The 14,045-nt window shown below is 41.5% G+C and overlaps 1 protein-coding gene across 3 annotated transcripts in view; it reads right to left on the bottom strand.

The window, feature by feature from the left end:
- The window catches only part of ncanb (neurocan b), a 149,287-nt gene that overhangs the window by 16,422 nt on the left and 118,820 nt on the right, over window positions 1–14,045 (bottom strand). For all 3 annotated transcript variants that reach the window (XM_061684629.1, XM_061684628.1, XM_061684630.1), the window contains exon 11: window positions 3,454–3,567. In XM_061684629.1, coding sequence (XP_061540613.1) covers window positions 3,454–3,567 — 114 coding nt within the window. The remainder of the gene's footprint in view (window positions 1–3,453; window positions 3,568–14,045) is intronic.

Raw genomic sequence — 14,045 nt, forward strand, 5'->3', positions numbered from 1 at the left:
ACAACCACTCCCTCCACCCAATCAAGACCGGGTTTTGAAATGAACCTGCTAGACTTTCCTTGACACTCAAGACTGTGTTTTTTTTTTTTTTTTTTTTTTTTTTTCTCCTCACTGACCTGAAGCAGACAGAAAAGTAACCCCTATTGAATCCTTGTTTGAAACTGATATCAACATAGGATTACAGTTCAGGACACCATAAACGACTACAAATATGATAACATTAGCTAACATCAGAAACTTGACTTTGAAACTTACTTGTATTAGTTATGAATATAGTTTGACATGTATAGCTTGAAACCAATTACTCTTTTAATTAGTGTAGCGCTGTGCCGGACGCCATTTCCATTTCCACAAATACCTCCCCAACCCCATGTCAACAATTTGGCCAAACATTCGAGGATATGCCGCTTGTCAGATGCTAACACTAATAACACTGTTGGCTCATGCTAATCTGCTAAGACTCCAGCTTCGCTTATGCTTTGGTTTTAACATCATAATATTTCCATGTAGTCCAGCGGCTGGAATCCGGTCATTATGATGACAAAATTTGGTGAAAATTGCAAGAGCTTGCTCACAGACAGATTCTTAGAAATGAAGATTTTTAATTCCACACTCCAGCAGGCACTTCAGAGACAACTATTTAACATCCTCATTAGTGTGTCGGTAACACGTCGCCGTGTGGGGTTACCGGAACATCTTCCCACCCACCAATGTCACCTGGCAGCATCACAGTTTTTTAACTTTCAAACTGATTTCCTTGCCTCTAATGTTTCTTGGAATGGAATCTGGCAGCGTGACTTACTTGGCGCTAAATGTTAATCTGGTTGTTTGCATTTGGTTTTGTCGTCCCGGCTCTGATGACTAAAACAAACGCGGCCTTGTTAGCGTGGGCAAATAAACAGAGCTAGCTGACGTTCAGGGGAAAAATCCAAACTCGCGTGGGATGTAGTGTGGGAATGATTTGGAAAGTTGAGACAGGCTGGGAACACTCTCCAGGCTGCTGTGATTTACTATGTATTAGATGTTGTGTATGAAAGACGCCAATGCAAAATGGGGGGGAATCCAACCCCCATATTTCTCCCACTTGGGTAGTGTCAGAGCTATAACCGAGGTGGCAAGGCGTCTGTACGGAAGGGAATAAATCCCAGTTTGCTGGGTTCTGTATAAAGCCAAACAAATGATCTTCATTTACAACTGCTGATGCATCAATTTTGCGGGATCTCTGTAGTGCTTATAAAAGCCGGTATTTTTCATCGAAGCTGCTCTGTACAAATGGCAACATTGAGGTGCTCAAAAGAGTCCAAGGACTGTTTTTATTTACCCTCCTCACTCTTCCGCCAAGCTCTCCGTGAACATGTACTCTGACAACTCCATGCCAGCAGACCACTGTAAGCATACTATATATTGGGCTGTTGAGTTTTAGCCACACGTTTCAGTAAAACTGAAGCTCTATTTTTTGTGACCAGCATAAATCCAGCGCGGCGTGCAGCGTGAACCTGCACGGAGGAGAGTTACACCAGGGTATGGTAATTTCGCAGACGCGCGCAAGTTGGTGCTGTGGGCGTGTTTAGAGCTGACTTCATTCGCCGCCAATCAAAGCTGCTCCTCTCATTCCCTTTACATGTTGCACAATGAGTCTTCCATGGCAACATCTCTGTGTGGAAGAGGACGCTGCATAACTGCAGCGATCAGTGCGTGACTGGAGCATTGTCACTGCTTTTGTCCAGTGTGGCAACAGACAATGTGAGCGGGTTGTCCGCGTCGATATGTGCCCTGCGACTGGCTGGTGACCTAGTTCAGTATGTAGTCTGCCTTTCGCCTGAGGTTCAGCTGCGATAGACTCCAGGGCCCTGTGACCCTGAACAGGATAAGCAGTATTGAGAATGGATGGAACATTTTCAGCCTTTAAACGTTTTCAGCAATTATCTTGAAACATGAATGCTGTATTTAGAAACAAATCTCAGAATTTACTTTACAGCATCTTTAACACACCCCACACCACAGGATAATCTTTTCGAAAAATCTGATAATTTGGCCTTTGCTGACTTGGATCGCAAAGTGGGGAAGAAAAATGATTAAATTCGGCCCGATTATCCATGAGGACACCCCGCTTAAGAAACATTTACTTGACTCAAACTTCATCAAATAAATTGTACTTGAATAGACTATTGAAATACCAAAGTGGGCCACAAGGGAGAAAAGATGGGAATTGGGTCGCATGTATTGTAAATACAGTCTAATACTCGACACTAGCTCAGTGTAGGCAATCACTTCAATATAGTGACTGGGGAAAGAAAAGTGACACAAACCACAAATCCACTTACATCACATTTATGCAATTTTAAGATATTTTTGACTCATGTTTTTGTTTTGAGGAATGGAATGCATTTAAGACTTTTACAGAACACTGTCACACAGGATTATCGTATTGGGGGAGACCACCCCACGCCGTAAAATTCCCGCATTATTAAACCGGTGTGACTGCAAACTTGATGGCTTCGCTGCCAACCTCACCAACGCATCAGCATGCTTGGTTCAAGCTACAGTTAAAAATAAAAATGAAGACCTAAAATGTGGAAAATATAGAATAAGGGGTTACAATGTAACATATAGAGATTGGGCGAGGAGGCGCAGAATTGAAAGGGACATTGCAAGGACTCCACACCGCAGGATTAATGAGAGACAAATCCTTTTTTAACAGGACCTTATTTGTTGTTAAGGCATACACAGTCTACTTTCACAGGAAGCGGAGGGATGGATTATTGTTCCATTAAGGCTGCTTTATTTGGAACAATTTAACAGTTCCAATAGGGAGCCGCTGGTGGATTTATTTATTTATTTTTTTCCAGTTTTGAGACAGGTCCAAATGTAGTTAAAAGGACATTTGCAAAGTGATTATGTGGGGAGTAGAGAAAATGTGCTAACTCCGGAGTCGGCGTCAGCACGGGGGCAGGGGGAGGGGTGCACATGTAAGCTATAATGCTGCTCAGTAAATGTTTGACAATATTAGTTTTCTGTCAACAAATAGTTTACTAATCCATCTATTATTGGAAAACATGCAAAAGAGCAGGCTATTCACATACACACTGCACGGTGCTCTCGTGTGCGTGAGTGAGCGAGAGCACACACATTCAACATTAGCCGTTCTAAACAGGTACGCCACGGCAGGCATTTTAGGTCAATTAAACACACGACTTAGATGATTTAGAAAAGTTGTAGGTGGAGAGTGTGAGATACCGGGCAATACAATGCTTCCCATCACTACGGACCGCCTCCCAGTTGTGTTACACCATATTACGCACTGTCAGGTTTAGTTGCGTATAACCCGTTTTACTATGGCCGACTAGGTTTCTCATCCGCACTGTGAAAAATGTATATTTAGAGGCGACAGCAGTTAACTCCAAATAAACACATTTTTAAAAAAGCAACAATTTTCTCTGTTGCCGTTGTTACCTTTCTCGCACGTGGCGCCGCTGTAGCTGGGCAGACACAGACACACAAAGGAGTTTATCTCATCGATGCAAGTTCCTCCATTGCGGCAGGGGTTCGACTGGCAGTCATCGATGTCTGGAGGACAAACAGTGAGAGAGAAGGAGGTCAAGTTAAGGTGAAGTAACAACACGCATACTAACGCACCAGCACAATCCCGGTAGTGACTTTTTAAATGACCTGTCTACCAGAGGAAAAACAAGCAAACCTTGAGATAAAGTGTGCGAAAGATTAGCGAGAGCGTCCGGAAAAAACAACTTCTAATTAAAGTCAATTGATTACACGTCATCAGGAATGCACTGAAGCGCGTCATGATAATTGAGAGTACTCAATGTGAGGACGAAGTACAATTGGAACCTCCTGAGTGGAACACCATCGGCCCCGTAATGCTGGCTACATTCTGCGGCGGCATCGTAAAGAAATATCCAAAGAAAAAGGCAAAACACACTCCAAATTGGACAATACAAATCGTAATGGTACCATTGTAATTGACAACTCATTGCACGATTGACAATTCATTGACATGCTAAACATTAAAAAAAGAAAACTAGACATATACAACCTTGCAATTTTGCCTTAGGAATCTCTGCTATCTAGATGCTAACGCACAAAACAAAATGGCATACACATCCTAACAAATTGAATCAATGTCAGTTTTGAAACCCTTTAAGTAATGGATATTTGAAGACAAACGGTGAAGCAACACGTAGACAGACAATAAAACAATAATTACAGACTTTTTTTCATCATTTGCGAAAAATGCCTCATATTACCGTAGTTGTGAAACTATTCTTCGTCTGTCTCTATGTCTGTATTATACTGCCCCCCTGGTGGCCAAGGTGTGCACACCAGAATGTAGGGCTGGACCGAATTAACGGCAATTCCATTCATTTCAATGGGGAAAGATGATTTGAGATAAATATGTGTTTTGGGTTATGAGCATGAACATTGTTCTATGGTCATTCAACTTGTAAGGCACCACCTTTTAAAAAATAAGTTTTTAAAATTTACATTCACATTTATTTACACATCAAGATTTATTTGTTTTTATTTTTTTTACTCTTGAGGCACAAGTTTTGGTTGAACTCAAAATTGTACCAATGCAAAGGGGCATTCCCAGCATTTTTCAGCATAAAAGTAGATACAAAAAATAAATCTCACTGCCTTCACGCTGTGCCAAAATGATGCATACACACGCACGCATGCAAGCAAACACTTGGCAGAAGCAGGTGTTAAGAGTTGTGGTTTTGTTTCAAAAAAAAAAGAAGAAGAAAAGTATTTCTTTGGCTGATCTGAGGCCTTCAGGCAAAAATCATTAGAAGTGCAGCTGTCATCTCCAAAAATCCAACAGAACGAGCCCCCCACCCCACAATCCCCATAACTTTGGCAAGAGGTCACAGGAAGAGAGACCGAGGGTGGGAGGAGGTAAAAGAGTGCGCCAAAATATGCCAGAGAAGACAACATAACAACAGAGATGTGACGCTGTGAATTCTGGGAAGTTGGCACGTTCCCGGCTGAGATTAGGGCAGCTTTGCGTGAGTGTTTGGCTAAAGCGGCGTGACGGCATCATTGCTAGAGAGACGACTGATATCAAAGGATGTATTGGATGCAGAGGCAGTCAGAGACACACATACTGCTTACTGTCACTGCTGTATACACACTCACTGACTCAAGGTTGGCTGTGACGAGAAACGTGAAAAACAGACTAGAGCCGTGAAATATCCATATTTGTACTTTTAAATTTGGACTAATGGTACAAATATTACTGTAGCATTATCAGACTATATTTATTACTTACCATGTACAATATCCACGTGCAACATTTTAGTCGTTTGTTTTTTTCTTTTGAATTTCTTTTAATTCCTCCTCAATGTTGCTCTGTCAAATTTGTAATTGTCCATTATTGGTTTTCCCAAATTATTAATACAAGTGTTTAAGTGGGACTATTGCTGCATCTTGGTGTTGTCTTTTGTTATTGCTGGTTTGTTGTCTCTCTCGTCTCTGTCTGTCACCTCTCAAGCTACATACTGTGTTGTTGATGTTGTTGGCCTTTGCCATTGCGCTCTCTCTTCTCTCTGTCTACCACCTCTCAAACCTAATACACAACAGGAATATGCCAGACGGGCCTGTCATAAAGCAATTACGGCAATCTGTTGGCATTATAAGATGTAGAGCCCACCCGTACTGCATGACTTAGCTACGTAAGATGGCGGGGTGAAAAGAAAAATATGAAGTTAAAAATAACGATAGATTAGAAAGGCTTTTGACAATGAGTGTTTTGTTGTTGTCAGGACCCCTATTAGAGTCTGATGAGATGAAATTGATAACCATAATAGTTGCGGACCATTCAGCTCTTCATTTCAGTAAAACATTGTGTACTTAATAAATACTGAAAATATTAATATAAATATTAATCGATGCTTTGGCAGTGTACCGCTCTGCATCACGGTACTTTATTTGGCAGTAATAGCATTTTTCTTTTTAAATACAAACCTGTATATTCGAAAATATGTGGCTGTTGAACAAATGTCCTATTCCCTTGCCATAAATACATACCCCAACAAAATCTAATTTGTTGTCGGCTTTGACACAAAAATGGCGACAGTTTCCACAGTTTGAGTTGTAAGAGGTCCGTTCCTGAAAGCAATGTTAGTGCCCATTTTAAACGTCAAAAAAATCATAACATAAGAAAATTGCAGCCATTTGCGTGTCAGCAACAATAACGCTTTTTGAAAGCCCGCACCTGAAGTCATGATAATGTTCTTCCAATTTCATAATTTCATGATTATACATTATTCAGCAGGGGGATTTTGTAGGAAATCATCTAGAAAACCTTTAGCAGCAGTAGCCTCCCTGAGCCTATTGTCGCTGTCCTTTGAAAACCCTTTCATGGCCTGGCTAATCAACCCATGAAAACATGTTATATAACGTCATAGTCAAAACTCCATTTGACTTTTTAATTGGAAAAAGAGTTGAGTCCCTGGAGTGCCTGCCCACACATCAAGTGGTAGCTTGAACAACAAAGTAAAACTTTTATCTGCCTATGTCGCACTGTCACGGCCTCATCAAGGACGGCGACGAGTCTGCATATCGACAGCAAGCGGAGCGGCTGGAGCTGTGGTGCGGCCGACACAACCTGGAGCTGAACACGCTCAAGACTGTAAAGATGATCGTGGACTTCAGGAGGCATCCTTCGCCACAGCCGCCCCTCACGCTGTCCAGCTGCCTTGTGTCAACCGTCGAGACCTTCAAGTTCCTGGGAATTACAGTCTCTCAGGACCTGAAGTGGCCGATCAACACCAACTCCGTCCTCAAAAAGGCCCAGCAGAGGATGTACTTCCTGCGGCTTCTGAGAAAGCACGGCCTGCCACCGGAGCTGCTGAGACAGTTCTACACAGCGGTCATCGAATCGGTCCTGTGTTCTTCCATCACAGTCTGGTTTGGTGCTGCTACAAAAAAGGACAAACTCCGACTGCAACGGACAATCAAAACTGCTGACAGGATTGTCGGTACCCCCCTACCCACCCTTGAGGACTTGCACGCTGCCAGAACTAAGACAAGAGTGTGCAAAATCCTCACGGACCCTCCACATCCCGGTCACCGGCTCTTCCGGCTCCTTCCCTCAGGTAGTCGCTACCGATCAATGCAAACTCGAACTAGCAGACATTCCAACAGCTTCTTCCCGCTTGCAATCAACTTCTTAAACAGCTAACCTACAATTCCGTTGCAACATGTTGCCAATTTGTTTTGTCTGAGTTTGTTGTCACATTTCTGTTGGGCCAATTATATACTCCTCGTGCACTCACTGTAGTAGTCTCGCCACGCTGCACTATTTGCATATCTGTTGTTGACCAATACTGGCCACTCATGCCAGAGTAGCATCTGCTCCATTTGCACACCGATTGAGGAGTATCTGCAACATTTGCACAATCAACATTGTCCCAGATGATCGCGCTACTCGTCACTTGAAACCGCATACACTCCTTGAAGTCTCGGCGCCCTTTGCACAATGGTCATTGCACCGGACTATTGCGAGATTAGTCATTCGAACTGCTCTAAGTGCTAGAGGATCTTTTTCTCATCATTTTGCACAATTGTCCCAAAAAATAAATAAATAAAAATAAAAAATTGCACCGGCAATACCAGATAACTAGCAACCTTTTATTGCTCTCTGACTGTTTTTCTCAATGTCTTTATGTTTCAAAAGTGTTCTCTGTCAATTGACTGTCTGTTGTACTAGAGCGGCTCCAACTACCGGAGACAAATTACTTGTGTGTTTTTTGGACATATTTGGCAAATAAAGATGATTTTGATTATGATGTCTGAAAATATGCCTGTAAGATACAGATAGATAAATGTCTAAATAGATAAAGTAGATAGCTAGAGAGAGCAGACAGCTAGAGAAGGTAGTGATAGATAGATGGATGCATGGCAGTGTTGTACCCGAACGAGTTCAATGAACAAAAGTTCATGAACTACTTCATATTTTGTGCGAACATGAACTAAACTTAGTTCAATTCAGCCTGATGAACGAAATTAAGAACGCGCTCGTTCTGGCGTCAAAGAACGGTTTTGAAATGGAAGTTTATTTTCATTGAAGAGTCCTAGGTTTTGTTTTGTGTCTGAATTGGACAAAAAAAGTGAACATTCAAATGTAAAATCTGATCATCAGAATGCCTGGTAAAAGAAAAGGAGCAGCTTGAAGAAACTTCTGACTGCCGTCTTGAGTTTTTGAAGGAGACTTCTAAAAGGGGTCTATTTTTGTCACGGGTGAAGTGCTTCGGCAAATAGTGACTAGCCGTTACAAAGGGAAAAAAGCCACTTCATTAGGATGAGGAGCATTAAAGGAGTGAGTGAAAAAGGAGATGAAGACAGACATTAATGAGGAAAATACAGGCATTTAGGCCGGTCACGTGTCTGATGACAAGACCAAAGAGATAAATGTTAATACCAGCTTTCTGCATCAAAATGCATCATAATTGTGCTGATTATGTATTTAGTGTACTTTGTTCATGTCGCATCCAGCTTGATCGTGTTCATGAAGTCCAGTCTGTACAAATGTATTTGGACACCAGGCAGTTGTTTCTGCTTTAAAGGGGACATAAGATGGAAAACTGACCTTTTAATTTCTTATAGAGGAGTGCTTTTCCAAGTGTGGTAAGCGGGCTCCCTCTAGTGGTACGCGAAAGAATCACTGCCCAAGTGCAGTCAGAAAGACATCGTTGATGCCTATGCTAATTCCAGATAGTCAAACTTAGCTTTTAAATGTTAAATCCGCTTGCCAAGGACCGGACCGGTGTACCCATATAAAGACTTCATGATTACCTCCGTCTAATTTTCATGACCTCCCCAACCTGGGGTGGTTTGTGATATGGGCAAATAGTTTTGGGACAGTAAATTTTCTGGTGGCAATGCACCAACAGCAGCCCCCGTACTCTGTTACATTACAAGACTGCTTTAGAATTTAGGCGGTTTGTGTGTGTGTATGTCATTGTGTGCGTGCGAGTGTGTGTTTGCGTGTAGCGCCCCATGCCTCCAGCTGTGTCAGTGTGCAGGTGGATTACAAAAGGTTGAGGATGGACCAAGACGAAGAGGACAAAGCAGCAGCCGAGGGCTTCAAACCGCTCTCGTGAGAGCTCAGTGCAATGCCGATCAATCAATGTGAGGGAAAAAAACAACAACTCTTTGATGCTCTGGTGAAAATAGAAGCAAATGTCTCAAGCCTTCAAAGATGAACTGGGATGAACAGGATGTCTCCTGACTCCTATTCCCAATCCCAAAATCCCAAAGAGATGCTTGAGGGCCAGATGATGCGCTGAGACCAGATGCAGCTCACTAATCGTTTTTTTCCCATCATTAACTCTAACGCAAAATCATCAACCACTAAGTAATGAAAAAGGAGAAAACACTGAAACCTTTCTTTTGTCAGTGCTGGCAAAATCAAATAGAAATAACATACAGTAGTAAAAACATTTATTCAAACAAACACCAGTCTGATAATATCAATCAAAACTGACCTCAATTATTATTACTAGATTTTGCAGCTGTATGTCGTGGAGCACGTATTAACTAGCTAGTGAGCAATTTAGCTGACTATAAACTGTTGCAAGAAAAAGAAAGTGAATCCTTTCAAATGACCCGGATTTCAGCATAAATTGGTCATAAAATGCGATCTGATCTTCATCTGAGTCACAACAATAGATCGTATACTTAAACTAATACCACACACACAAAAGGTAAATGTTCACAGTGCAGGGTGGAAAAAGTATCTGAACCTCTGGGCCAATGATTTCTCCCAAAATTATTTGAAATCAGCAGTCAGTCAACCTAGAGTCCAATCAATTTGATGAGCCCGGAAGTCTTCGTTAAAGCTGCCCTGCCCAATAAAAACCCAATAATTCTTTTTTGTTTTCTCATGCAAACACATTTACAGATACCAAATACTTCACATTGCTGTATTTAAAAACTGGCTAAGAGCTGTCCATGAAGCCATGTATTTTTGCATTTATTTATTGAACCTTATCCAGGTAAGGTATTTGTAAGTCAACCTTGCTGCAGACATCAGAGTAAAACAAAGCAAAAGAGAAGCAAATACATATACAAACTGTAGAATGTGATATAGTAACAAGTTAAATATTACATGACATCCGTAAAAAGCATGCGAGTGGATATTCTCTAAACCGGAAGAACTTGCGTGAACATGGAGTAAAATGTAAATCGCCTGAATGCCAAGATATTAGAAAAACTCTTTTTGAATAAATCAATATATAAATAAATGTAGAACCCTGTAGATGACTATAGATGTGATTTATTGTTGTTAAATTTGTAGTGGAACTGTGAAAGGATTCAGGCTCATGTCCCTATTGCATTTTCCAGCTGATAAATCACATCTGTAGTCATCTGCAAGCTATTTATGTATGTCAATACAATAATTATATTTGTATCTCTATATAATAAAACGCACTACCTCAAAGTCTGTCTGCAGCCAGGTTGACATTGCAAATGAGAATCAGTTCTCAATTGCCTCACCTGGATTCGACATCATTGTTTGGGCTGCTTAGCTCCCTCAGAGACTGGACACATTGCAATCATCGACCCAAAATTGAAGTTTATCAAGACATTTTACAGAAAAAACCCAAGATTATCTGACAGCCAATTTGAAGGTTAACAGGAGATGGGTGATGCCAAAGGAAAGAAGTAAATCAACGATGGAATAGCTTTACCAGAAACAAAATACGCCTTCTGGAGTTGCCCTGTCAGAGTCTTGACCTCAACCTGGTTGAGTGGCTGTGGCACGACCTCAACAGAGTGAGTCATACCAGAGCGGCGGTAGCGCATTGAGACAAGGCGAGCGGCTAATTGGAATAGAAAAGTCAGCATCCATACAGATTTGATTGGATTTTCACACAGGTTGGTAACACTTCCTCACACAGCCGCCGAATTACACATCTGTCTGTCTGTTTGGCTGATTCTAAAGCTAACTAAAGTATCTTATTTAATAAAACAAATACTGGATGTTGACTTTACCTTCCATTTTTTGCTATCACCATTTCCCTCGTGTTCTTATGGCATCATTCCTTCTCTACAGTATATCTCTCTATTCTTAAGCACTTTCCCCTCTAAATGGCAACCTTATCTGCCTCCATCCAGCCAGCCAGTGCTCACCTTTGAGGGCTCCTGGGTGTCTTTGAACCCCCTCCCCCACTGACCATCTCCAACTCATTGAAAACTTTATCACACTGATGCACCGCGGTAGAGTGTGATCATCCACAGCTTTCAGGGATGCTTTTCATATCTATTTTTATCCCCTTGCTCTCATCATATTATTTTGTATTTTTTTTTGCTGTTTATTGCGCTTCTTTCGCCATCTTCTTCTCTGAAGACGCTTGTACACTTAAAAGTAAAAAGGCCCCTTACGATGGCTTGAAGTGGAACGCTTCCCTTGAGGGTTGAGCGACAGGCCACCTGTCACTATTGTTGACGTACTTTAAGAGCTAACAGCTTCGCCGGCCTTCGCCGCGTCACAATCAATGGCAATGGAGACCACCGTGATGTTGGATCCTTGGATCTATTTCTGGAGCTAAAAACAAGTCTGAACTAATCTGTAGAAATACACTTCAAAAAGTGAAACTCATAGAAATGCACTACACACAAAGAGTGATATATTTAATATATATATATATAGTTTTTAATACAGGTATAAATGTATAATTATGATTATTGCTTACAGCAAACATAAACAAAATTAATCATCTCTAGAAAGTAGAATATTACTTAAAAACAATTAAAAAAAAAACAATGAAAAAGATTTTGAATGAAGATATTGGGCAGGAATATGCACTCTGAAAAGTATTTAAGTGTTTAATGAATCCATATAATGAGGACTGAAATAAATGGACTTTACTACCATATTCTAATTTATTCAGATGTACCTGTATATCCATCCTTACAATTATGCTACATATTTACCATTAAATGTCATGCAATGTCTAAATTGTCCATAGGTGTGAATGTGAGTGTGAATGGTTGTCTATATGAGCCCTGTGATTGGCTGGTGACCAGTCCAGGGTGTACCTCGCATTAACTTGCCTGTGACACGAATGAAGTCCAAGCACTGCAGAAAACGGATGGAGACAGAATTTCATAACCGAGTTGCAGAATTACACTTGTGATATGTCGATCTATGTCCAGCGGACATAGAAGCATAAGAAGTTAGACGTCATGTCATAACACTCCCTTGTACTAGCGAGCGGCGGGCTAACCAGCGAGCAGCTCTCGCTAGTGGCCCAACGGTTAAGATCATCGCCTGCCGTGGGGGACCTAGGTTCAAGACCCCGACTGGACCATCCACCAACATCTCAGCTGCCCCCTGCTCCAGTGTGTTCCACTAAGATGTGTATGTGTTCGCTGTGATGGGTAAAATGCTGAGAACAAATTTCACGTGCATGCATGCATGTTCATGACAATGAAGCTGATTCTTCTTCTTCTTCTTCTTCTTCTTCTAGGAGCTAACGTGCTCAACACCCCTTTGAGAGGTGACCCCGTTTATGGTGTTGGCATTAAATAAACCACAAAATGCCAAAGAAAAAGCAAAACACGAATGCAAAATTCATCCCTTCTCACTGAACTAAGCTCTAGGTTTTCTGAATTTGTGAAACACCAGAGGCGTAATTTTAGCGGGTTTTAGCCAAAGGTTCCACTGTACATCATTTGCTATCCATATTCATACTTGATGTCTGCACACACACACACACACACACACTCTAACGTATGACACACACATTTCCTCAAATAGTGGGTCCGCCATGTTGTCCTAAAGAAAAGACCCTGGACTGGTCGCCAAGGAATCTCAGGGCACATACAGACCAATCCATCACACTCTTATTCACACCTATCAGTGATTCTCAAACTTTTTACACCAGGTACAATCTAAAAAAAAAATACTTCAAGTACAACCATAATCAGACAGAAATACAGAAGCGTGGTAGGCCCGTAGTAATGAGTGTTCATCAAATATGAGGCAGAGGCTTATATCCTAAAAGTACATTTAATAACACTGCGATTTAAGATAGGAAAATAAAAAAAATTAACTTACAGAATGAATTGAAGATTCAATGAAAATGTATTTTGTAAAAGTTAAATAAAAATTGTACCTGCATAAATGTTTGAAAACAAACTTCTCTAAGACTGAATGTATTCCACTCAAATGTTAACTACAACTGAACTGTGCATAGTGTTCTTGATGAAAAAAAAAAAAAACATTTTTTTTTAAAGCCACTCTAACATGCACAATTTGAACATTTAATTCAGTGATTCTTTTGCGTACCATTAGAGAGAGCCTGCGTATTAAATGACAAAAGTGTGGTATTCGTGTCACGCTTAGACAATCACTGGTATAGACAATCAAGGGCTCCTCATTAGGTGTGCAAGTGAGCTGGAGCCTATCCCAACTGACTTTGGGCAAGGGATGACAAGAGAGTCTTCAATGAACCTAACATGCATGTTTTTGGAATGTGGTCAGAAGCCCACACATGCAAGCCTGGGGGAGAACATGCAAGCTCCACACACGAGATTCGAACCCAGAACTTCGGAGGCAGATGTGCTAACCACGCTTCTGTCCTTTACTTGACACTGGTTTAAAAAGGACAACAGAGAGCAGAGCGGTGAGCTCATTAATTTGCAAGAAGAGATAACAACACAAACTCACAAGCAAACACACACACCTACACACGCATGTTTTTGTGCACGTGTAGCGATAGTGAAGGGCTCAGGTGGTCCCGGCGGAGTTGATTTTTGGCAAGGGTCTGGCTGCTGGTGCACTCAATCATATGCTGATTGAGGAGTGCAGCAGACTGGATGAATTAATGAGGCATGGGGAGGAGGAGGCGGAGGTGGGAAGAGGTAGCCAATCAGAAGGGCTTCTTAAGGGCCTCCTCAGCTGGCGACAAACTGTGACAAAGTGCCGCTCATCAATCATGCCAAAGATGGTCTATGCCACGCGTGCATTCCCCTTACCGCTCAGCCTCATCCACTGGGTTCACGTGAGGTGATAAGCT

Source organism: Phycodurus eques, chromosome 8 (assembly GCF_024500275.1).
Source record: "Phycodurus eques isolate BA_2022a chromosome 8, UOR_Pequ_1.1, whole genome shotgun sequence".
Classification (NCBI taxonomy): Eukaryota; Metazoa; Chordata; class Actinopteri; order Syngnathiformes; family Syngnathidae; genus Phycodurus; species Phycodurus eques.